Genomic DNA, 26,489 nt, shown 5'->3' with positions numbered 1-26,489 from the left:
GGCAGGCTCTAGTTGACAAACGCTCTCTGAGGACTGTGTCTCACCACCATCCCAGCAGTGTCTCCCCAAAGCAATGCTGATTTAAGATTTATGAAACTGTGGCATGTGTTGGGACACTTCAGCAAGGGGAAAAGGAAGGACATGGTTGCATTAGTGCATCTCTTGCTCCTCCCTCTCTAAGACTGGGCTGGTGTTGCTCCATCTGAGGGTGTTTCCAGCTGCTTTCTTGCTGTACCAGGAACCACAGCATGCTTGCTGCTGTAACCCTTTTCCCTGTTCTTACATGAGGTCACATGACTAATAAAATGCTGCTAAATAGGGCTGCAGAACACATTAGATCCCATTTGCTTTACTCTGCCCACCCAGCTGACCCAAGTACTGCATGTGGAGTGTGTAAGGCCTCAGGAATATGGAAAGAGAAGTCTTTCCTGCAGCCTTGTATTGGCAGCTTACCTGCACTCTGTGCATCCAACAGAAAATTGCTGCTGCTGGCTGGCTTTGAGGGGGCTTCGTTGTAACTACTCTCTACATACAAAGGGAGGCCTCGAAGCAATTGCACAGCTAAGTTAATTGAATGAGAAAATACTAAACCACTGGTTATTTTTACAACTTAATGATTGTAAAAATAGCTTAAATTACTTGGAGTATTTTTTTTAATTAGGGGTATCAACCATTTAGCACTTTTTGAACAGAGGGCTCTTGATTTGCTGATTCTTTCTGTATTATGAGCTGTGAGATAATGGCAAGATAAATCTTTGTGGGTTTCCTCCTTATATACATATCTACATCAGAGCTGTGAAGTCAGAGGGGGAAGCTGCTATCACAGTACTGGCACAACACCGAGCCCTTCCCCAGAGCTAAATTCTGATGAGAAATCAGGCTTTGGGGATAAGAGTACCACAACAGTAAGATGGCAGAGGTGACTGAAGCAGGATCATAGAGTTCATCCCAGCAGTTATAAAAAAAAAAAAGGAGACCCCCTCCCTCCCCCCAGAAGTCTGCAGTCCTAAAGTGCAATTACTTTTGTGCAGTCGTGTCAGGCCAGGGATCAGACTGGATGAAGTTCAAAGCACAAACATCAAACGAGTGCCGTTCGGGATTCGAGGAGGAAGAGGGAAGTAAGGAAAAGAACAACAGTTCTCAGGCATTCAAGTGCATCAAGAAAATAAATGTCCTTCTCTGTCTGAAGAAAAACAACCCCCAGTCTGGTGGAATCCTGGCTTTGTAGTCATGAAAAATAAGTTTTCCTTGCTTCTAGCTGAGAATGTCCCAATATGACACAGTACAAATAAACAACAAAGCAAGAGCTCGGGTGCTGGGATATTTTTCCGGTGCCCTGCTGCTATACAGCCTGATTTTATTCTCCTCGGGTGACTCCTCAGACCTGGGCACTGATGAGGCGCACTGAATTAAAGGCATCTGGTAGGAAGTGGCTCTTTTCTCGGGTCGGTCGGGGCTGGAGCCGTCGCTTGGTCTCTGGCCATTGTAGAGCAGGTACCTGCCCCAGGCATCCTGCTCCATCTTGAAGATCTCGTACTCGGTGTGAGGTAGGCGGATGCCGAGCGCGATGCAGCCGTTCGTGTGGGTGACGTCCTGCTGAACCCCAACCTGCCAGGATCCCTGTGCTCCACACTCGTTCCCGTTGAAGACATTGAGCAGCGAGGCTGTGGATATATCCATGGGAGTGACCTTCATGTGATTCACTGTGAGAGAGGAAGAGGGGAGCTGTTAGCAGAGGAACAAAAGCAAAGCCAACATGCAAATTGGGGCACACCTGTGAAATCAAAATTGTCTCCCCTTGTTCCTTCTTAGACTAGTTTTTCACATTACAGGTGTGGCCAGCAAATCTAGGAGCATCATTTTATGTCTTTGTCTGTGCAAAACTTGCTTTTTGCAAAGAAAACCCCCCCTCCAACTCAGTTGAAGAAAACCTGATAGCCACGTATCTCAGCCAGAGATTAAGCAGAGCTTTTCATAAATTCCAGACAATCCGTTACAGATAAAGCCTGGTTGGTTATACTAGGAGATAAGGAAAAGAGGAAACAATAAAACTTTACTCATGTTTTATTACTGTCTGTATTAATTCGTAAGTGAAGATTTATCACATATTTTTCATCATTTCCTAACATTTGCTAGCTACCCTGTAAACCTAATAAAATAATTAGTTCCCACTAGGAAATCTGTAAAACAGCACAGTTGCACTATCATCCTATATTACCTGCCCTTTTTTGCATGAATTATAAAATATAGATGACCTACAGAAAGATGTTTTTTCTCATCTCTCAACATTGGCTGCAGCTTGCAGTATCAAATGTAGAACTGCTGCAGCTTCTGTAGTTCTAACCTGCTTGTATTTCAAAGGAGTTTACGGCATATAAAGTTTCATTTTCCAGCCAAGTTAAAAAAGTTGAGAAAAACCAAAATGAATGAGCCTGCAGAAGCTGAATAGAGATTTTTCCTGGTGTGTGTTTGACATTGTGTATCAAGAAAAGGGGATCTGAATGGATTGGTGCTGACCAAAACAGAAGCAAATAACCATGCCTCCCAACATACCAAAATCTCAAATTCTCTTGCAGATCATTTTATAGTAAGATTTGTTGTGAGCTTTTTCTGAGCTTTTATAAACAGCCATTTGACTCAATGGCTCTACAATTCACATTATTTACTCTAGCTGGAGTAAAAAGTAATTTATAGAAATTGAACCTGAAAGTTTTACCAGTTTAAGCCAAACTAGTGACCTTGATCTGTAAGGTACGTTGGCACAACATAAACCAGAAATGCAAACTGGATTTCATGCCAGTAGCTGAGCTGGGACATGCTGCACATGTGGCTCTAAAGAGCCAAAGTTCTGACAGGCAAGGGTATCTCCCATCTCCTACAAAAAAATCTCAGATAAATAAATTATTTCTTCTAGTTGACACTTTTCTAAATTAGACCCATGCAAGATGCTTTACTCTTCTAATGTGGTAACTGAAATAAGGAGAAGAGCCTACAGAGGGTTTGAGGTTACCAGAGGCTCCGCTGGGGCTGGTGTCGTGGTGGGATGTCGTGTTTTGGAGATGTTTGCTTGTGTGAGTGGCTCAGGCCCCTGGGCTCTTTTTAAGCAGGGTTCCATGGGGCTGTTTGCACGAGAAAGCTTCTCAGCTATGGGTGGCGTCACCACGGAGAGCTGCTTTCCAAAGTACCCCATGGTTTGGGCTGGATACATTTTGTCTTCGCTCTGGCATCTTTAATCAGAACTGTCTTTAGGGACACCCTTATTTGCTTGAAGGCCCCTTGGGAGCACATGAAAAGTTGCATGCTGCTGCATCTGTCTTCCACAGAAAATTATTTATACCACTTCAGATCTGAAATGCCTTCTGACGATGCTTTTTTCTCTCTACTGAAGGAGCCCTAGGACACAGATCTAACCACTTCTCTTCATGGCCACTGGACTTCATGGTCACTAAGTAATGTGGAGACTTATTTTCTTATACTTAAGAAAAGTATAAGAATTTAAAGACCTCTGCCTCAAATGAGTATTGCTTCAGCGGTGTGAAATGCCACGCAGCTGTATAGTTTGGCTGGGCATTCACACAATGCCTGCAAACTTCCCAAGAAATTAGGAACTCCTGAAAATCCCAGAATGAAATCATCAGCAACCAAATCATTATGAGCAAACTGCACTGGTCCATAACTACATCCCTCCCCACTGTATTAAGCAACTCTACCTTTGAACACAAACTCCGTGCCACCCATGACTTTGGACGAGTGGACTCCCCGGCTGTAGCGTCCCTTGGCATAGATGGTGAAGGTGGGGTGCTTGCAGATGGGGTCGGAGTAGTGGTAGTAGTGGCCCTCCCAGGTGTTGTTGTTGTCGTGGAAGATGAAGTGCCGGGTCAGGAAGAGCACCTCCGGCCGCACCTCACAGCGCTGGCTCACCCACTCTCCGTGCAGCCCGATGGTCAGGTCCGCCTTGGGGGCCAGGATGGGCGGGTGGTGCTCATCCGAGCGGTAGATGATCCTGCAGGCGATGCACATGTGGTCGTGGTTCTGAAACAAAGCAGGGAGAAACCCTCAGCAGGCAGCACCTGGGATACAGGGCAATGCATCAGGCCAGCCACTTCATGCTGAAGTGACACCAGCTTCACATTTTAAGGAACGCATTGTCATTTCTCATCTTGTTACTGGTACTATTTGGTTTTGTATTTGTAAGACTGCACAGCAGAGGAGCACGTAAGAAATTAATTCCCTTGTCTGCATTTATCTGAAATTAACATTTTAGTTCAGGATCCAGAAAAGGCTGACTTTATCCTTCAAATCATACAAGAAGATGGCAGATGGCAATTTACCCCGGCCCCAGAAGAGTATCTGGGGTGTCTCAGGAGGGGTCTGCAGGCTCCAAGTCTGTGGCAGGAGTGGAGAAATTTCAGGTTGAGGCTTCCACCTCCAGAGCAACACCATTTATAGCTACTTTGCATAGACTATTATTCTACATCCTAGGGACATAGAACTGCAGCCATTTCATTGATTTCCTATTGGTGAAAAGACTTTGGATGACTATCTGGTCCGGGATGGAGCAAATATAAACCCTGTTTAATATGTGTAAAAGAAATATATTGTGGGTGTTGTAAGTTGATCCTCTGAAGCTACCTACAGTCATTTTATTGGAGGAATTCAGGGCACTAATGAAGATTGTGTGAATGTCACCCCTAAAGTGAACTGGAGCTGAAGGCAATGAGTGGAGAAATGACTTCATAGCAGCTCTTGTGGACTTTAAAGTAAGAGCAGTGAATATGAGCATTTATGTTACAGAGGGTGCTCAGAGAGGCCTCAGAAAAGAGGGCTGGAAAGGTGTACGTAGAAAAACTATTTCTGTAAATCTCCCAGGTGGCTGCATGTTGAGCTTTAGCTCTTAACTTGATGCACCTCAGGAAAATACCTCACAGCTTGAATGTGGTGGATGTGAGTAACCTGCCAGTGCATCTCCCTCTCTCCAGAAGGATCGAGGAGAGTCCTTGAGAGATGAAAGCACAGGATCTGTGTTGGTTGATCTGAACCACTGCTGGCCAACAGCCCTGCTCTGAGGAGGAAGGAGGTTGGACTTGGTGACCTCCTGAGAGTCTTTCCACCCCTAAACACATGGTTTTCTGGAGACCACATGTGCTGACATACTCTTAAAGTGGATGTAGTCCTTTCCCGCTGTGGAGCTTGCTACCAAATTTTAAGATATGTTTTTTTCAGCTAAATTCTGCAAGTAGGTTAGTACCTTAGTGAAATACAAAGAACATTTAATTGAGTAATTTAACTGCAGCTGGTGAAATTAGTGCAGATATACCTACAAAAAATATCTTTCAATTGTAATAGAAATAATGTCTTTTGTTTTTTTTTTTCTGGAGATGAAGATGCCAGTGCCTTTTAACCACACATTTCTGTCCTGCCATGAGGCAGACTGGCTGCACTGTTCCCTGACACATAAGGGCACTGATGACAGTAACTTTATGGCTGTGATTGCCCCACTCACATAAAGTGAAGCCAGAAAGCAAGAAAAAGTGTTATAAAACTAAAAATAGCTTATATAAGTTGAATCCATCAATAGTAGGAGAGAATTTCTGCTACAGTCCCTTCTCTCCTGAAGTGAATTTGAAAGCTTCTATCATCTCCCAGAGGAGACCCTGGCAGAGCAGTATAGTGGTTTTGGTTTTCCTCCCAGGAGTCCATCCTCCAAAAACAGTTTGTGAGCCAAGGCAATTTAACCTGGGAACCAGTGATTTCTGTTGCCCTTGTTCAAAATCTGAAGAGAACCAAACAACAACTCAGCCTGTTTTCTTTTTTGGTCACCACTGGCCACTGTGAGCAGCGGTGACTCCTCTGGCAAACTCGAGGAAGGTCCCTGTTAACTCTCTATTACTTCTCTGCAGATCACCTGGCTCTTAGAGTGTTGTGGTCCTGAACTACTGTAGCTCTGTGCAGCCCTTCTAATTCTGAAGGCTTTGCACCTGTGAGGGTCTGGCCAGCTGGGCTCCTCAGGAATGTCCATCCTGATGGTCTTCTAGTCACTGATGGAGTTCCCAAATGAAGGGGCTGAGGTAACCAGAAACTTTTTTCATCGAACTGCGAGTGCAGCAGGGAGAGTTTGGGGTGGTGAGGGAGGAAGCAGAAACATCCCTTTCACAGCTGTGAGACACCAGCTGGCTCCAGCCCCTCACTGGATGTACTCTGAATCCATTGCTTTCTTGAGGCCAGCATTTGAATCTAAGCCCACATAAACCTTTTTTGCTGTGATACTATCTTTCACAAAGTTATAAACTTCTTAGTGGAAGAATATGCCACGTATAAACTCCCTCAGTATGATTTTTTGCCCAAGTAATGGGCAAAGGAAAAAGCTAGTTCTGTTATGAGGCAATTTGACTTAATTATGGAGTAATTTATGTTTAACAATTGACTGTATATTTCGCTCTTGCTTTTTTAGGTCAGCTGCTCTTGGCTCTTAATTACACTATCTGAGGCTTTGCAAATCACTCCCTTTCCATGTGTTTCAGGGGAAGATTATTTTCTAAAAACAGGCATTCAAACAAAATAGGGAACAGAGACAGAGGACGTTTGAGTCCAAACAGGATTAAGAACTCTCTCTAATAAAAAGCTCATTGGGGCATGACATAAACTAAAAAGCAATAAAACAGGACAGGATGAACATTGGTTCTGTGTTTTGATTATCTTAGGTGCACAGTGAAGTATTTTTAATAGTGGGGCCTTGCTAGAAGGACTGGGCCCTAAAATAGCTGGAAGATTCCTTCCCATGATGGGTGATTCCTTGCAGCTCTGCAGTGCCAAAGCCATAGTGACAACATTCCTCATACTTCCAGGTGTTTCTTTAAATTTCTGAATTAATCCACAAAGCCATGTGTGCCAAAACAAGCCGGAATCTCTGGCTGAAAACTCAGTTCCTGTAGCTGGGGAGAAAATAGCTTAGGATCTAAAAATTCTCATCACCATTTTTTCTTATCACTCTGTCCTGCTGTCTCAGCTGAAGTGGTAATAAGGCCAGAGAGCTCTGGAAGCCAAGCAAGGGGGATTCCAATTAAAAAAAGCAAACAAAGATGAAGTTCCTTCATCTTTTTCTCAATTGCTATAGATAGTCAGAAACAGAAACCCTCCCAGCACAATTTAATTTTCTCTTAAGTTCTGTGGCATTCTATGGCTGTATAAGACTAATTATCTGACACTGACTATGCCACATAGCCATGACTGGCTCTGTCATGTTGTACCCAGCATATCCTTGTTGCAGGGAGACATGAGATGAGGGACAAGGCATTGGATTTCCTCAAGCACAGGCTCAGGCTTGAACTGTGTGTGCAGTACAGATCTCACCAGAATCCCAGGATGCTGTAGGGGCCAACAGCCACAAAAAGCTCAGGTAAGAACCCCCTGCCATGTGAATGCATGTATTACTGTGAGGGGAAGTGCAGAAGAAGAGGGGAGACAAAAGCCACACTCGAATACCACGTGTCACGGGCAGGACTAGGTGGGACTGGAATGAGTCATGCCTGGTCAGGATGTTTTAAACCTCACCACCCAAGGAAACACAGTACCAGGGGTTAGTGTTAGTAACTAGTGCTCCCAGGATGAGTATAAATGGAAATTCTTGGGAGAACATCAATTCAAGGAAAAGCTTCCAGCTCAACAAAAAAAGTTGGATGGCTTTGCTTCACTTTGCCAAGGAGCCAAGTCCACAGGAAGGACACATTTATGAATTGCTCAGGATAGTATCAGGCTCTCTCCTCCACCACTGTAGATAACTGCAGATCAAGACAACACTTTAAAAAACGACCACAAATTCTCTCCAGTACAAAAGTGATAATTTGCAGGCTTTGCATGACCTCATATGAAGCTGAGTTGACTAATGTGCATTAGCCTGGCTCTGGGGAGTTGACAAGTACGGCTGACACAGTTATAACTCAGCCTGCCAAATGGAATGAAGAAAAACGAAGATTTAGAACTTTAATTAAAAATCTTGAGGCAAGTAAGATGCTGGAGAGAGCGGTAACTCCTTTGCAGAGTTGTCAGATGGATATTTCTTTTGGTGGGGAACAGAGGTGCTGCAAGCAGGAAGGAGGGTGGAGATATGCTCAGATTTATCTGCAAATGCGTACCATATATTCTAAGATATTGAGGAATGGTTTTTATTAACTGCTCTTATGAAGGGAAAGATAGTGAAGGAATCTCAAGGCACTACCATTACACAACTGTCTGATCTATGATGTTGATTCTGTTGCACAACCCTGCATAAAACTGAAATAAACAAAAACAGTATGAAATGAAAAACTCTTCTGGTTGCTCTTTTCTGGTATAAATGACTTTAGCGTGGGCAAAAGACAAGAACAAAAAGAAAACCAGACTTCTCAGATGAATGTGCTTGCATGTCATCTGTCCCATTAAAATGATACTAAATTATGGTGACATGAATGTTTTATGAAGTATTAACAAAAAAAATTCCTGGAAAACCCGAAGGGACAGCTTTAATGTCCATTTTCAACAATGAAGTATTCCCAAATAAAGCTGCTTACGTATTTATTATGCCCTTAAAAAGCACCCTCTAAACCATAAAATATTACCACTGAATCTTCCCTGTCCTTTTACAAAAGATGAAGCCACTGTGTTAGATGCCAACTGTAAGGAAGGTGTAGTAGTTTACAGTCAGTAGTTTAGATACATATGCTGAGTTGACCTGAAGGCGTGGGCTAGGCTAAATAGTAAATTTTGATCCCTGGTGCTGCATTTGAGTTGTGGCAGGCTTTTCCTGCAGCTGCAGAGCAGACAGTGGTAAGTGCAGATGTGGCACCTTCAAAGGCACAGGGCCACAGCTGACAGCGCTGCCGAGCACGGCAAGGGCCAACCTCAGCTAAAAGCTGCTTGCTTCCTCATCTCTGCAGGGCACCACGCACTGTTATTGTCCACAAACCTGGAATTAACCCACTTGAGCATTCTTCTGAATATTCCTACCTTGCTTCCCCTCATAATTTTCCTAACCAAGAGCCCTTTTCCAGTAATAACGGACAAAAGGCACCCTTCAAGTGTTGCCTTAATCCAGAAGTCTAGTGGCACTACTCGGGCAACAAAGGAGTTTTGTCTGCCAAAATTATGCTTTTTATTTGGCTTTTGCATATTTCTCTGAGGCGCTTCAGATGTTTAACATCTATTTATTAACTTAGGATTGCATTTCCCTGGGAGCTTCACAAGTACATAGCATCCCCCTAGAGATGAAGTCACTGTGTTTCAAAGAGATGAAGACTCAATTTTTTGGAAAGCACAGAAAACCCTGCACACTTTGCTCTTTCTTGGCTAAAGAAAAGCCCAAGCACCAGTCTCTCCATACATTGAATCTGTTTCACCTGCAAATTCCAGGTGCTGCTGGAAGTCAGGTCCCAGAGGTAAATAAAGTTGTAATAGAGAACTGATTCATTTGAGTCACATTTAAAAGAGAAAATATCTTACTGAAAGAGTGTGTCCAGCAACTGATTGAGCATGACAAAGAGTGAAGGTTATCCTGGTGCTTTTTAGGTTTCTTGTGATGTTCCAGACCATGTCAGGCTTATTCCTAAGTAATGATCTAACCAGAATGACCGGTCATCACGGTCCTGCTCTGATATTTCCAGTTACTCTGTCACATGACAAAATAGCACAAGGAGTTCTTTGTTTACAAAGCAATATTGCTGAGGCAATTACTTGTGAAATAAGTCTCCCAGTACTGCTATTATACACATTTTCTGTAGTTCAGAGTGGACATTTGTGAAGACATTTTCTGTCCTGCACAGAGAACGAATACTGCATTCAAGTCTTCCTTCATGCTACAAGTCCCCATATACTTTTGTGATATTACAACTAACCAGGCAGCCTCCTTGGTGTTGTTCCAGTTGGGAACATTTTGTGTAATATATGTGATGATGGCCAAGCAGTTCCCCCATCCTGCCCTTCCCAGCCACGTGGTCTCTCATGCTGGCTGAAGAAGCTCCATGTGTGATAGCCTGAATCACTCGATAAACTCTCAATGTCAGGAGACATCAAAGATGTTCATCTCCATTCATCAGCCAGTCCCAACTAGTATCTTGAGCCAGGTTAGAAAACAGCCAAGATAAATCTATATAGTGACCGATTCATCATCTGCACTCAAGAACTTCCATATATTTCACCAGAGGAATTTGTTTAAGGTATGTTCTTATCTAAGAGAATTCGAAAAGCCTTAAGAGATGACATATTATATGTTTTTATAAGCTCCCTGATTCTATATGAACACTTGAGATATGGTAATCTGTGAATTTATTCAGATTTGTAGCTCAGCATAAAGCTGTCTGGTTTCTGGACAGCCCTTTTGATTTACCATCCCGTGGTGAAATCGCTGCAGGAATTTGGAAAAGGTCCAATTCTATTTGTTTAAAGTCCTGATCGTGTGGCTTTGGCATTCCTAACATATCCAGCAATCATTTGTTTTTAATTACCATTCATTTCAACCACATAAGTAATGAATGTGGCTACCACATCCAACTTACAGGCTGTGTAAACTCTTGGGCTGGGTGGAACTTTCTTCTATATAGAGGTTTAACTATAAATTTAACTCAAAATGTGAATCCTCTTAACTTATTTTAGGCAGGCCTTTATGAGTCTAAAATATAAATAAATAAAAAGGAAATGAAAAAAGCCTTAAATGAAAGATTCCACACAATACACCTGATTCACTTCAGAAGCAATTTCCTGGCCTCCCCAACCTCTTGGTATGACTGTAGAAACCTTAAAAAAACAAGTTGATTTAACGTTTCTATTTATTCATGGTGTCCAGTTTCCAGAGGAGTCTGTGACTTGTAGTTTTAAACTCAGTTTAGCATTTAAACTCATTTTCAGCTGGGTCCCAGTGGAGCAACAATTAAAAAAGGAAAAGAGTTCAAAAAGGAAGGGTTATAACCTTTCAACGGTATGTTTGCTTGGACTTCAAGAAAAAAAGGAAAAAAAAAGCACTTCTGTTACCGTTCTTCCTGCATTTGGCAAACAGTAGGTCAGAGTGCCTGTTGAGAACCTGTTGGTATAGGGATCTTCATGCTTAGGTGCAAACCAACAAACCCACATCCTGGAATCTTTCATGGCAGCTGAAGCAAAGGTTCATTTTTTATGGTATTGCTATTTATATCATGCTGAAAGCCAGGTAGCAGCAGGCCCAGCTTCTCTTAGCTAACCTGTCTCAAGAAACACACCTCTCTTATGCAGAATTTGATCCCTAAAATTTGAACACTGTATTTTTGAGCCACTATATTTTAGAGAGAAAAAGGGATGTTACCGTAGCAGAACACACAGGCAGGAAAATCATTACCTAAAATAACAGCAGGCCTGCCTGGAAAACAATCTTAATTTTCTAAAGCTGTCTGAAAGTACATCTGACTGCTCTGACTGTAATGAAATTACTACAAGGTGGAAGTGTAGGCATTTACTGTCTTATATATCAGCCCAGAATAAGACACCTCAATTAGACCAGAAAAAATACTCAGCTACAGTGATTTAAATCAAGATTTTGTCTCTGTTTCAAGCAGTTGGAAAAAGATCTACAATGTTTTCTAGAACAGATACAATATAGCTGGTGTTTAATAATTTCTATCTACAGATACCTGCAAGGAAGAGATGTAGCAAAGAACCCTCACACACAAATCAGTGAAGGGAAAGATGATGTGGTTAATTAAAGAAAACCAAAATTTTGCAGAGGATGTGCTGTGGTACGTCTTCTGCTGCTGAAACTCTCTATTTTGGGAAGGTAAGTTTAAAAAGAAAACTCAAATTTGCCCTTGGTAACTTGAAGACAGCATAAGAATGACAGAGATTACAGCAGTTTTCATGAAGTTTTTCATAAAGCAAAACAGTCGACTGTGGATTAAAGTGATCCCTAGGCCAGGCTACAGAGCAATTAAAGGCAGATCATGTGTTTCCTGCTATTGCTGATAAGTTGTAACTGATTTTTGAGCCATTTGTGATGAGATGATTAAAAATGGTGATAACCCATTAGCTGGAAGTGATGCTGTGGCAATGCCCAGCTGGAGCACACTGATGGCAGCAGTTCCTGGCAATGTGGTTCCAATTGCTGCCTGCCTTTGAAATGTCACCAGGAAAGATCTATAACAGCCTTCCTGCTACAGGCCATCAGTGTCTGTGCTTCCTGTTTGAGTTTTATTTAGCTTACTATGGGTTGATCAATTCCTGATGAAGCTGAGGGCACTTTGAGGCCCCTTTGAAATCTGAATTATCAAATGGAATTAGAGCCCCATTCAAAATTCACATGTTTTTCATTTCATTAATGTGTGTGCCTACGTCTGGATCCATGACCTGTGCAGTCCATCAGTTTTTGTCCCTTCATGCTGCCCCTTCCATGTGTTTACCTTCCAATTTCCTTGTCTCCTCTTCAGGTTATGGATCACCCAAATTCCATATTCATATTTTATTTCCTCTTCCCCTGGTTCCCCCCCACAGCTATAGAAGTATCCACTGATGCCTGTCCCTCTTCTGCTATCTCAGTTCTATATGAAACCTTCCTCTCAGCTGCTAGCCTAGAGCCATGGTCCCAGCCAACCACTCCCACTTCTGCCTACAAGTCTCTGATTCCATCTTCAGAGGGGCCTTTATTGAGTTCATGAGATTACTTTTTTTTTTGCATTTTTTCAGTCACATAAACTGCAGCAAAGTTACTGCTCTCACAAAGTAAGTTCTCCTTTCTTCTGTTACAACCCCCTGTATTAGAAGCACATGTAGATTTTAGGTTACATCAGTGCACTTAGAAGAACTGAGTGACTTGGGCTTTGTCAGCAGTATCATAAAAAGAGGACACATGCAAACCCCCACACACGTACCTTGGCATTTTGAAGAGGAGGTTGGTAACTAGAGGGCCGATAGTACCTCCTCTGAGTAGCATCAGTGTGAATGTCCCCGAGGAACAGCTCCTCCACAAGGTGGTCCAAATTGTGGTGCAGGTACTGCTTCTCCACACGGATCAGCTGGAGCTCGTGCATGGCAAAATTCAGAGCTTTGGTGCATTCACAGCCGTTCTCTTCTCTCAGCAAATCATAGCTCACATCCTGCTCCCAGGGACTGTCTTCTGGGACAAATCCAGGACACGTTTGGTTCACCAACTCACTCAGTTTTTTGGCTACTGCTTCGTTGTGGCATATGATCTGTACGTTGCGGAGCTGATAGTCGGCCTCGGTGCCGCCGCGGATGATCCAGGACGCCTGCCGGAGGCGGATTTTGCCACGTATGACTAAGGTGTAGATGGGGTTCGTGCAGCGATTGCCACCGTAGTAGAACTGATAGGCCTTGAAGGTGTTGTTGTGGTAGAACCTGTAAGATCTTGTGATGAACTCTGGGCCCGCTCTGACTTCACAGCTGTGGGAGGAAGGAAAGTGTGGAAACAAAATTTTAGCAAGGTGGCACATCCTGTATACTACGGGCAACATGACCCACGTGGGTCCATAGCGACACCTGGGTGCTTAAATCCCTCCAGCTGGAATAAGAGTAAATAGGAACTAGGCATCTGTGGCCTGCCAATTATCCAACAATTCCCTCTGCTGCTATTAATACACTGCTTCATGGTGATCATATCTAAAGGCTTTATCTTGTAGGCTTAAATACTTTGAATCGTGTTTTGCTTTTGCCTTTTGTCTAGGGACCACCATGTGACTCAATTCTTTGTTGAAAATAGTAGCAGCTTATTAAACATCTATTGCTCTCTTTTGCACGGTAGATTTAGCAGAATGACTGATAACATCAGAAAGTGAAATGTCATATGTCCAGGGAATGGCAAAAAGAACTGGCTTATAACCTGCTCTAGAAGCTTCTCTGTGTAACTCCATCATCTCTGGTCTGCTATGGATATGCAGGATCATATCCTGAGCTCTTCCACTCAAAAATTCAACAGGGGGGGCAGTTAATGCAAACTTCTGATTGTTAATGCAAAATTTCTACTTGGCTGGAATTTGGACTATGCAATATTCAGGTTCTGTCAGTTCTTTCTCTTTCTTCCCAATGACCGCCACCCCCCCCCTTTTTTTTCCTCTGGAAGTGTAAATGAGTTAAATTCCACTTCCTGTAGGAAGCCCTTCTGTGTCTTCAAACTTGTTCCCCTTGTCACCTCTACACTGCTTAATATAAACAGAACTGTAGAATTGTTAAAGTTGGAAAAGCCCTCTAAGACCACTGATTCCAGCCATTAACCAGCACCACAGTGTCCAGCACCAGGCTACATCCCAAGTGCCACATCCACACGTCTTTTGAACACTTCCAGAGATGTTAACTCCACCACTTCCCCAGGCAACCTATTCCACTGCCTGACCATGCTTACAGTGAAGAAATTTTTCTTAATATCTAATCTAAACCTCCCCAGGTGTAACTTGAGACCATTTCCTCTCATCCTGAAATACACTCCTTTCTATTAAAAAAACCCAGTCTCTCCTACTACAAGTCACTTCCAATGAGCATGTGAATATTGCCTGCTGAGACACAGAAAGCAAAACAGCTCTCTGAAACACAAGTCATCAGGTATAAAGAGTAGCAGAACTAGTGAAATACAGCTTCTTAATTTCTTTTGCTAATAAAACCTGTGCTACACCCATGCTCTGAAAACAAGGACCCATTCAACGGATCTAATGCATGGAGACAAATATAGTACAATGCTATGTTTGAATGAGCATCCATTTTGGCAGCTTGGTAGGCTCCTTCCTTCCAAAGAGATTTAAAGATATTTCACAGCATGCTGTTTTAAATCTAGACAGTAAATTGATTCATCAAGACAGCTTTATGGCACGCTATTTTAATGTACATAATGCTGCTCCTTCTCCTTTTATGCATAAACATATAGAGAGCATCTGGAATTTAGAGCATCACCATATTAAAAAAATAAAATTTCTGCTGTTGAAAGTGGGAATATTCATCCTTTCTTCTCTGCTTTTTTACCATCTTCTCTTCCCCATCACAAGCATCTTGTTTTATCTTACCCAGTAGAGACCCAGTGGCCCTCAATATTGGGAGGCATCTGTACGGTGATCCGGGCTCCATTGTGAAGGTGTTTCAGCATATGATGGCACTGTGACTCCTTGAAAGCCCTCCAGGCACTCTTCTCCAAGGACCGAGGGTGGGTCCTGCTGTCCGGGTGCAGAAGAGCAGAACCTTCTCCCAGCCCTGTGACAGAAAGTGTAAATTTCATCATGAGACCCTGCTCAGTAGGGCTTCAATGTGATAAAGGACATTGTGGCCATCTTGTGTTGAATAACACTTGTTCATATTGTTATGTGTCTGGGCAAATACTGTTTACATTTATTTTCTCATATGAAAACAAACAAACAAAAAAAAAGGAAGCTCTTCCTTTCTGTCACACCACTCATAATCCACTAAATACATTTATGAAATAAACTGGGGAAAAGAGCTCGAACTGAAGTGCTGTGTTTCCACACCCAGGAGATGTGGCTCTGAAACTGAACTTTACAGACACCTCTGTAATCTCTGGTCAGGACAATCACAAACCTAGACTTTCAAACTTTCAGAGAGTTGTGTCCAGATCCGGACACAAACTTTGCGGTTTCAGCCCACCTCTAATTTGAACGCTTCTATAATAAACTTGCAAATAAAGACTACTCTTTAAAGTCAAGGAAAAACAGATATTAAAAGCAAAGCCTCTGCACACAGGAAGCCTCTGTGATGACTGAGGTGGTCAATTAAAGGCAGATCCTTCTATTTTTATTTTAAAGGCGAAAAGGAATTTCAAAAGCTAACTTTATCTCCAGCACACAGTAATTTTGGTTTCTAGTAATGTATGCATACAAAATCTACCAGCATGCTCTCTACACAATATTAATTGAACCAAATGAATACATAGCTTCAAAAGGAATGTGCCTTTACTCTTTTAAAACTACATAGCCTTAGATATGTTGGAAAACACAGATCAAAAGAAAACCCCACATCTAGGGGTTAAAAGGTGACAAACATGAACCTTACATAACGTGTTGGAAACTGTATTACATTGCCAGAAGGAATTTGAGCACCAGAGGCCTACAAAATGGATATGGGCTGGGGTGAAGGGGCTGTTTAAGTGCCTGGGAAGTTGGGGCAGCCATCTCAGGAAAGGGATGCCTCAGTGTATTCATCCCCATATTTTCTGCTGCCTTCTCAGCTGACCTGGATAAGAAGTGAGACTGTTGGGGATCACCAGTGAGAGCCACCCAGTCCAGGATCCTGTGCTTTATGCCCCAGGCCCCATCTGACATTTGGGCACATGCCTAGTGTTAGGTAAACACTTTCTTAAGCCTTTCCCATTTCCTACTAAAGAGAAGGAAAAAAAAAAGAAGAAAAAAAAAAGGAAAAAAAAAAGGTGATTCATTATACTGGCTACATCTTAGATCTTCTGGAAGAAACTTGGGTAACACCTGGGAAAATGGCATTGCCAAAATTATAAATACACGTCAACCATTTCAAACCAGCCATTCCTCAACTAAACAGAAGCAAAGACTTGTCCAGGAGACAGGGTAAAAAATGATCAGAAAGAATACAATAAATACCTTAACCTAAACCATGCTCACCATTGAACAACACCAGGATTTAAAGAGATTAATGAATACAACCTCACAAAATATTTTCTGGAAAATCTGATAGCTTTGTTGTCTTGCACGTTACAAACAATTCTTCAGTGTGAATGAGAATTTATGGCCTTGCTTTCTATAGGGTAATAAATACTAGGGATACTTTGATATTTGAGCACACTGCCTGAGACGCCCTTACAGAAGCCTGATTTTCAGGGGTTCAGTATTTCTCCCTTTCTGGAAGTCAGAGAGTTCTCAGGTATTTCTACATTGCTGAGCAGAGTCACTCATGCTAGCAGCAAACAACTCCCATTCTGCAGCCAGAAATGGTATAGCCATGACAGGGTGATGCTCTGCTAGAGCTGACTACATCCTTGGAGAGGCAGGACTGACTAGGTTGGGTCTGTGCTTCATGCAAGGTACATGGCAGAGGTTGTAGCCACCAGTGCTATCTTTCCACATGGTGTCTCCTGCAGACAAATTATCTCACACTGAAAAAAGACTTTGAAAATTCTCATTTCCTTTTGAAGTTGTTAAACATCTGAAATTCGCCATCAGAAGAAGGTCTTGAAATTGTTCAACTGGCTATTTTCAATGCATATTTATTGTAACTCTTGCTTTTATGCATTTGCATTTTTGCCTAGTTCATGTCATATGACTCATGAATGCAGATGCATTTAGAAATGATTTATTCATTTAGACATACTTGGGGATTTAATTTCTTCAAGCAAAAATCCTTCTTTGGGAGGACACCATCTTGTATGTGCACATATCAAAGAAAAAAATGCAGTAACCACATCAGACATTTACAATTATTTCCTGAAGGAAATAATGAAAAGAAGAAGTTTTTGAAAAGGAGTCAAACTTTATGCAGTATTATACAGTGTCTTCTTTGATACAGCTCAGAAGCAGTTGTGTCTCAGCTCTCCATGTCACATGAGTGTAGTTCTATCTGCAACTTGCAAATGATAAGCTGCAGCTAGGGAATAGAAGGGAGATTTGCATCGACAGGCCTAGAGGAAAGAGGATATTTGTTTGGGACTCTATCCATCCAACTGTGAAAAATGAAGGTAAGAACAAATTCAGGTAATCAAGAGAGGCATGAGAACATAATGAATGCTGCAGAGACACAGGGAGAGATGTAAAAAACACACACATTGAATAGTATGGGTTGGAAGAGACATTAAAAATTATCCAGCTCCACTTCCCCCTGACCATGGGCAGGGACACCTTCCTCAGGACCAGATTGGTCAGAGCCCCATCCAGCCTGGCCTTGAACACTTCCAGGGATGAGGCATCCACAGCTTTCCTAGGCAACTTGTTTCACTGCCTCATCACCCTCACAGTGAAGACTTTCCTCCTAAAGAAAGAAAGGATTAGATTTGGATCTAATCTAAACTTGCCTTCTTTCAGTTTAAAGCTGTTCCCCTTGTCCTACCACTACATGCCTTTGTAAAAAGTCCTCCTCCAGCTCTTTTGTAGGATCTCTTTAGGTACTGGAAGATGCTCGAATGTTTCCTCAGAGCCTTCTCTTCTGCAGGATGAACCCCAGCTCTACCAGCCTGTTGTCACAGGAAAGGTGTTCCAGCCCTGTGAGTATCTTTGTGGCCTCCTTTGGACTTGCTCCAGCATGTCCATGTGCTTCTTATGCTGGGGACACCAGAATGGGACACAGTACTTGAAGTGGGATCTCCCCAGAGCAGAGCAGAGGGACAGAATCCCCTGCTTTGCCCTGCTGCCCACTCTGCTTTGTATGCAGCCTGGGATGTTTGGCTTTCTGGGCTCTGAGCACACATATTGAGCTCATCAAGCAACACCTCCAAGTCTTTGTCCTTGGCGCTGCTCTCAATAATGCTAAGGACCAGAATATGAAATACAGAATAAAATTAAGAGACAGCAATGGGACCTCTACCTATGTTTGCCATGCTGGAGCAAGGAAATACTTAATTTAGTGCAAACTTCTTCCTTACAAAGAAGTAATTTTAACACTTGTGTAGTTACTGACATATGGCTGTAGATACAGCTGCCACACAAAGGAGATGTAACCTCCCCTTGTACCATCTGCAGGTCAAACACTGAGACCAGTGATATGCTTCCCACACAGAAGAGTAAATCAAACACCATCTTCTGTGTTTTTCTTCACAGCAGGTGCTCAGAGGCAGTGCAGTGCCCCCCTGCTCCACCCTTGGCAGTGCACGAGATGTTCTGCAAAACTGAGGAATTGCAGGGATGATTCACTTGTTTTAAAAGATCCATTTGGCCATGTTAAATGAGACATTGCTGGAAAGGCTCAAGGTTAAAACATGCATTCACAAAACTGGGAAAAGAATGTAATGACTCTTTAGAAGCCCACTTTGGATAGTAGATGCAGTTGCAACATAGTTGGAGCCATTACTTTCATTCAGAGAGATCCAAGTCTGCTATTCTCTACAGCATTGACAGATGGTAGGTTTCAGTGTCTCCATGACTGAGTATCTCAGACTCAAATGAGAATATTTCAGACCTCTCTCTGATTGACTGTTTGATTTTTTTTGTGTTATGAAGGAATATTACCCACTTGTCAAAAAATATAAACCCCAAATCCACCCACTATGTTACTACTCACAAGTGTAACAGAATTCAAACAAACAAACAAAAATAAGACTAATAACAATAATTTTGTGAAGCCTCTGGTTGGCTCTCACTTTAGCTGCACCACAACCAGAGATTGGTATGATTGTATCCCCCACTCCACAGCATTTGTTTTCACAAAGGAGCAAGTTCAAAAGGAAAAGAAAAATTCCAGAATCCACCTGAAATACCAGGTGGCAAAACAAAAGCATGTTATGATGAGCTGATATCCAGCTTCCCTTTCAAAATCAAGCCCTAGCAGTGACACAGCTTTAGCATGAAACTAACTGAATATAGCATAAGAGGTGCTACAGCTCACTGGGGATCCCTGCCCAGACCCTCAGAGATCACACACATTTTTGAGGGCCTGTGATCTCAGATCACTCTTTACAGGGACAGGATCCAACATCCATCTGAGTGGGAAAGTGGAGGTCTGTACCACTGCCATGCCAGTAAGACGTGAATAGGAGAATGCACCACACCAGACAGAGGGCTTCAGGCTCTCATGCTCACCTATAAACCTGTATCTGATGTGGGAACAACCATCCAAGATAAAAATAATTGTTAAGGGAAGATAGGTTACTTTCAAGTTCTTCAAAGATTTTTGCACATAGCTGCGAGTAAAATACAAATCTCAAAAGGGCAATCTGTTGGCAGCCCATTACCCAAAGGTGTTTCAAAAATGGTTATGACAAAGCTCTCTGCCAACATTTTTGCAAAAAACTGCAAGCTGCTAGAATGAATGTTTTGATTTTCTGAAAAATAGCATGCAAATACTGTGCAATTGCAACAGATAATACCTAGAGTTTGCTTGAACACAAAAAGTTTTAATTTAATTTGTGCCTGAACACCCAGGCCAAATTCTGTTCACAGCTACGCCAGACTGCTAAAGTATAAGGCAAATAGTCTCGAACTGCTTAGATTTTATCAGTTTAATGAATGTCTCTACCTCAGAATCTAAACCACAGCTTCAAACATGTCCAAGTGTAGCACTTTAAACCAATCTCAAAGCTACCAGGTGTTCAGCAGGTTCATCCTTTGCTAGATAGTTGAAGAGATGTTACCTCAGAGTAGGATTCAAACCTGGATTTAGACTGGGATTGCTCAGCAGGAACCACTTAACTTTTTTTTTTAAAAAACATCTAGTGATGTAAACACAGAAGAACATTTTATTATGAAGTAAAACAATCTCGAGTGATAGCATAAATTCAAAATAAGCAATGGCTTCATCTCTGACAGAAACATTTTAACATTCATGCTTTACTCCTGCAGCAATCTCTTTTCAAGTTAGAACTTGTCTGCAACTGGAAAAACCTTACAACAGATAAAGAATAATTGGCTGGATTAACTTTATAGCTCTCCTTATCTGGGCAGTTGCCCTGCACAATTAAATAAATAGACATTTGGATCATGCTCTTTCTTGATGTGGGATAGTGTCAGATAATGCCTACGACAGGCTTTTAGCTCCAGTGCAAGCTTACATAATTGCCATGGAGAATATAATGTCCTGTTACCAAGCCACGAGCTGTGTTTACCAGTGTTTTCCCTGCACTTGAAACTTCAAAGAGTCCTCGCAAGACTGGGGCCCAAATTAGCTACTACAAACAAAAGGGTTGGGAAAGGAAAGCCGGGTTTTATGGCCAGGGAAGCAGACAGGACAATGACTTCCTTTCACATGTATCTGTTGCCTCTCTTGTGCACACAGAGTTTCCAAGTGCAGCTTTCGAAGAGAGGCAAACTCAGAGCACAGAAGATTCTGAGGAGAGATCCAAAGTAGGTTTACATGGGACAGCTAAAAAATAACCCCCTCAAAGCTGACAGGCTCAGCACAGAGGAACCCTGTTACCCTACAGCTTGGTTCTTATTCAATGCCCTCTCTTGGAAGGTCAGAGAACCAAGAGCCAAGCAGTTACACAGCCCACAACTTCTGCTTAGCTGAAGTTCTTAATTGGGATGGCTGCTGCTGCCTGCGCAAGGTGAAAGGGCACTGCCTAGAGTGAGGGTTTCTTTATGAAACCCTGAAGAGTTAAAGTCCATCTTCCTTCAGGGCAGTGGGAACTCTGCCCCTGACAGGAATGGGTGCAGTGCTGGGATGTCAGTGCAGTTCAGTGTCAATGGTAGTTTGGTCTTGCCCTCTTTCCAAGAAACATCTGCCCTCTGTCAGAGCATCTGCTCCATCCTGTACTCACACCTTGGCCCTGGGGTTCATTGATGCAGAACTGCCCCCAGCTCCCCTGGGACTTGTGTCTGGGTGAAGACAGCACTAAACAAACTCACTGCATATAATCCTGCCCTCTATCAGCCCTAAATAATCACCTCACTAATGAAATGCTACCCTTGCCTTGAATAGCTGAAGGTATTTGCCTCTAGTGTGGTTGAGGCAACTTTTGGGCCCCAATGTGTGTCAGCCTTCTTTCTACAGACACCCTACAGAGCACAAAAAAGTTGCCCTCTCTGTTGATGACATCAACATCTTACGACTGTTAGCCCAGTCAAGCTACAAAAATGAGTGAAATGGAATTTACGCTGACAAAATTGTGAATAAAATTTAGTCCATCTATCTTCTAACTCTCTCTGCAAATTCTCCAGCTCTTACACTAAGCAGTGTGTCTTCTCATCTTTTTATTGTCTTCTAGATTTTGAAATGCATTATTTAACTGAGGAAACAGATCACATATGTCTCTAGCACAGAGCACAATATATGTTCATTCTATGGCTATGGGTATTTATATCTCCTGATGCATTTACTTATTATTTTCCTGAAAAAGTTTTGAAATAAAACACTACTATATAACTAATTTAAACAACATTGCCAGAGAACTTTTAAAAGCAAAACCAGTTTTGCTCTGAAAAGCCTATCAGTCTTGTTTTCATCATCTTTATTAGTACCATTTCCATGATGTTATCGACTAATTGTTTTAAAGTTTCTAACTCATTACTCTAACAGTAGCATAATCAGAAATACACGATTTTTTTTAGCATCTGTATTTATATATAAAAAAGGTTATGTTACAAAATAAATTAGCCAAATTTGTTTTGAATCCACTTGAACGTAGCTCTTATTATTCAGGTTTTTTGGAGTTGAATGATCTTAGTGTTTGACATCTGAAACTTCTGTGGCTTTTTGTCTAAGGAAAGAAAACAGTGATAATGGACAACTTCCAGCTGCAAACCTGTTTTTTTGGTTGTTTTTTTTTTTTTTTGGTGACACTGTACAGGTACAGATTTTATTTTGATTAATGAAGACTAGTTTTTCCAAATTTCTACTCAGTGACGTTAAAGCAGGAGTTTCTTAATGTACTGAAAGCAGAAGCTCTAGCCTTACAGGACATTTTAACTTGTGTCACAAAGCTTCAAGCCCTAAAAAGCCTCAACCAACCACCCACACTCACTCACTTTTAACCCTCAAATTGCCATATGCAATAGAAATCCAGAAAGAAAACACTGCATGCTGCAAAGAGGCTTAACACTGCAATCCCCTGGGATTGCTGGTTATTCTTACGCATTAGCAATTTGGGATAGCCGTGGGTTGAAGGATGCTTCTACTGACTTTATGGCATGGACAGAAAAGCTCTAGACCAAGTTAAAGCCAACAGGGTAAACACTTTTCCATGGGCTACTTTTCAGTGCCACTGATAAAATTTTCAAGTTTGTAAGAGGGCAGTAGTTTCCAAACTCTTGAAACTCTGATCCAAAATGCGAACTGCTACTTTACCAAGGTACTTGTCTTTATATACAAGGCAGTGAGTTGTATCTTTCTACAAGAACTTTGGTTTACATTATCTGATGAAATATAACTGCAGATGGAAGAAATGGATGACTTTCCTTCATCATCCTCTTTTGGCAGCTGCTGTTTTGATCTGATCACTGGCCCCGATTTGTTTCCTGCTCCAGCCAGCATTCAGCTCTGCTCTGTAATTCCAAGCAGATGAGCCAGGGAGTCCAACCCTGCAATTACACCTCCTCTCTTTACCCTCTAACTTCAAGTCTCCCATTTCAACTTTTACATCTCAGATCACAGAGTTTAAAGAACACCTCCGGCGTCCTGTCAGGTCTGGCTCAGCTAAACATGTTTCTACGCTCTCCGGATCTCATAGCTGAGCTGTGAGAACAGTATAAACCCCCTCCTGGGGATCAGAGCCTCCTACTCTTTCTTTCTCTAAACAAAATATACCATCAAAAGCCCATGCTCTTTATTATTTATTAAATACCATAGTGTGTGCTTAGCACTTGTACAAACACAGAGAGAGACAATCCCTGTTTCACAAAATCAACCCCAGGAATAGCTTTGAAATCCTTAACCCCAGCTCACAGATCTCCCACTGAATCCATGTAGGTCACTTGCGTTTTAACAGTTAAAAAAATTCCTCTTTTTAAGACTAAGCTTGGGGTCCTAAGAAATTTAACTGACGGACACTGGATGCTACAAAGGACTTCAGAACTGGGAACACTCTCCAAAATGATGCTGTAACTGGGTACCTTGAGTCACACTTTCAGAAGGATATCATACCCAGATTTTTCAAATCTGGCTGCCAAATGTTAGACATACCTAAGCAGCTCATTAAACTGCATCCTTTTCAGAAGTTTCTCTTGAAGAACACTGGCTTTCTGGAAAGATGGGATATCTGTTTAAAGGCCTTAAAATGAATTCACAAGCTGAACTTTCAAGTTTAAATACGCTGACTTTTCTCACTAAATTTTTGCCTACTGTGCAGTTTCAGAGAGATGTCAGTCCAGGGTTAAACCGAGAGGCTGTCAAAGCAGGACTGTGTGTAAGAACACCGAGAAATTCTGTGCTCTGCAGCAAAACAATTTTAGTTGCGCACAAGATCCGGTGCTGGCACACTTTGCTACGGAAGGCTTCCCAGGTAACATCTCCACGCCAAAAAAACTATTCCCGATAAGAGGAAGAACGCGGGCCCCGCAGGGTGTCTCGGCCAAACGCGCCGGAGTTCGGCAGCGCCAGCTCTTGCCGACGGTGAGGACAGAAACTTTGTGCGAGGAGCCCGGACCAACTGCTCCATCCAAGGAGTCCCGGGCTGCAGCACAACCCGCCGACGCACGCTCGGGAGCGGGGCGCTTTCGGCGTGGTTTTACCCACGCCGGCGGCTGCCGCTCGCACCACGCGTGTCGCTCAGGGGTGCCGCTAACGCGGGGGTCCGGCAGAGCCAGCGGGGTCTGCCCGCTCCCCATCCTCCGCCCCACGAGGCGGCACCCAGCGCCCGCGGCCACCACGGCGGAGCGCACCCACCCGCGCCCCTCTGCCCCGCTCGGGTTCCCCCGCACCCCGGCCGCTTTTGGGGGCACGGAGAGCCGCCGGCAGCCGCGCCGGCTCCGCACTCACCGTGCAGCAGCAGGGCTGGGAACAGGTACCGCACGAGGCTGCCGTACGGGGCGGACATCTCCCCGGCTCGCCGCGCTCCTCGCCCGCTCCTGCGCTCCGGCCGCCGCCGCTCCCGCCGCCGCTCGGTGCCCGAGGGTGCCCGCACCGCCACCGCCGCCGCGTCCCCGCTCGTCTCCGCGCAGCGCGGCGGCGGCTCCGCTTCATATTTCCCCTTGCAGCAGGAGGAGGAGGAGTGGTCGGGAGGTGGGGACTCCTCCCGGGGCGGGGAGGGGGCGGCCCCGCCGCTGGGCTGCGCTCCCGCGGCGCGGGAAGGGGCGCTCGGGACCTGCCGGGCGGGTCCGCGGGGGCGGCACGGAGCGGACACCGCGCCGTGTGGGCACCGGGCATCCCGGGGCTTTGCCAGCGGGCGGCGGCTGGGATGTGCACGTGGCGGGCTGAGGCTCGGGACAGAGTGGCTGCGGGCAGGGAGGTGCCGGCTGGGCTGCGGCTCCCGGGCCGGCCGGAATCTCTCTTCCCTGGGGGCGCGAAGCGGGACTTAGGTCTCTTCGACCGTAAACTGAAGAGAAAGAAAGTTGGTATGCGTCCTCTCTTTGAAAGGAAACGTCTGTGTAGTTACCGCTTTGCACGTAAATCCGGCATTGTATGAGCTAAAAATGCGTGTCAGGGATGCTTTTGGTGCTGCACTCTCCTGCACGCATCCCTCCATGTCTCTTGTTGATCAGTTTTGCTTTTTTCTCTAGTCTTCGGTCCTGGTCATGCAAACACACATGGATTTAATGTACCTATGAGTGACTCGTGCCTGAGTTTAATCTTGGGACTTTTCATTTGTGATGTCCTCTGGATGTCATATTTTCCAGTTTGTGTTTGGCCTTGTGTGCTCAGCAGTAGGGCCTCATGGCAAAGAATGTGTAACAAATTGGAGGAAATGTTGAGAAAATCAACATAACTACATTTTGAACAACTTAACTGAGCTAAAGTGTTTACACGTTGCATGCTTAAAAAGAAATACAAACAATGTTGATTCCTTCCAAGTCCCTTGAGAGGGAAGAATAAACTTAATCTTCCTCACTTATATAGGGAGGAAACTGAGACAGAAACAAGTAAGTGGTGAGTCAGAGTCAGCGCTCCGGTGCCTTGGATTCCCAGGGTTACACTCGCGCCTTCACACAAATGTCTTTCCAGCCGGAAAGGGTGGTTTCCGGAGCACTTGGTGGTGGTCTGCACAAGCCTCCAGTGATCAGATATCATCCTCTCAATGGCCTGGATAGACATGGACAGAGAAAGGCAACATCCTCCAAGAAACAGGTGTCCATGGACACGATCAAGTAACACTGGGTAAAGCTGTAAAAATGCCTTTACCCCACTGATGGTTGCTCATTGTCTCCTCCTGAAGTTGCGACAGAGGTGTTTGTCAGGCGAGCGTGTGAAGGGGGGTGATTCATGCTGTAGACACAATGCATTGGGAAAAAGTGTTGTGTATCCAGGTCAAAATTCTGATTTTGCCACTTGTAACAATTCTACAGTAGCAGAGACACCCAAATAATTTTCCTTTATCTGCAGGTTCAGTAAGTGAGTCAGATACAAAGAGCAAGGAAAACAACAATATCCACTACAAATACCATACAAACATCTGCATTTCTGAATCTTGAGGACCTGTGATGTACTTCAGATCTGTGTCTGCTGGCTGCCTCCCCTAAGAGAAGTCACTGTCAGGGTTGTCAGTAACATAATGCTGGATGTGCAAATGGGTGTTAGAAGAGAAGGGAAAGGTGATGTGTGTGGGAAAGTGGATTGTTGGTTGAGCAGGTTATTACTAAGGGATCCTAGCCTGGTGGAAGAAGCCAGTCTGAAGAGTCTCATGTGTTTGGCACACATATGGGTAATATGACATGTAGGAAGTCTCCTAATGTAACTTCTGCTATTTAACTGAATATAAAAGGCAGGCCGCTGTCACTGTG

General features: G+C 43.5%; 1 protein-coding gene across 1 annotated transcript; it reads right to left on the bottom strand.

Moving 5' to 3' along the window:
* Window positions 1–630: 630 nt before the first annotated feature.
* Window positions 631–24,654, bottom strand: APCDD1 (APC down-regulated 1). Its single transcript, XM_039706300.1, has 5 exons — window positions 24,532–24,654; window positions 15,000–15,183; window positions 12,861–13,392; window positions 3,711–4,032; window positions 631–1,703 (listed from the first exon to the last, which is right to left on the bottom strand). The coding sequence occupies exons 1-5, from the start codon at window positions 24,587–24,589 to the stop codon at window positions 1,255–1,257; spliced, it is 1,545 nt and encodes a 514-aa protein (XP_039562234.1). The 5' UTR covers window positions 24,590–24,654; the 3' UTR covers window positions 631–1,254.
* Window positions 24,655–26,489: the final 1,835 nt, after the last annotated feature.

Source organism: Passer montanus, unplaced genomic scaffold (assembly GCF_014805655.1).
Source record: "Passer montanus isolate IOZ18808 unplaced genomic scaffold, ASM1480565v1 scaffold19, whole genome shotgun sequence".
Taxonomy (NCBI): Eukaryota; Metazoa; Chordata; class Aves; order Passeriformes; family Passeridae; genus Passer; species Passer montanus.
The sequence above is the reverse complement of the archived record's forward strand: the minus strand, read 5'-3'. Positions and strand labels throughout refer to the sequence as shown.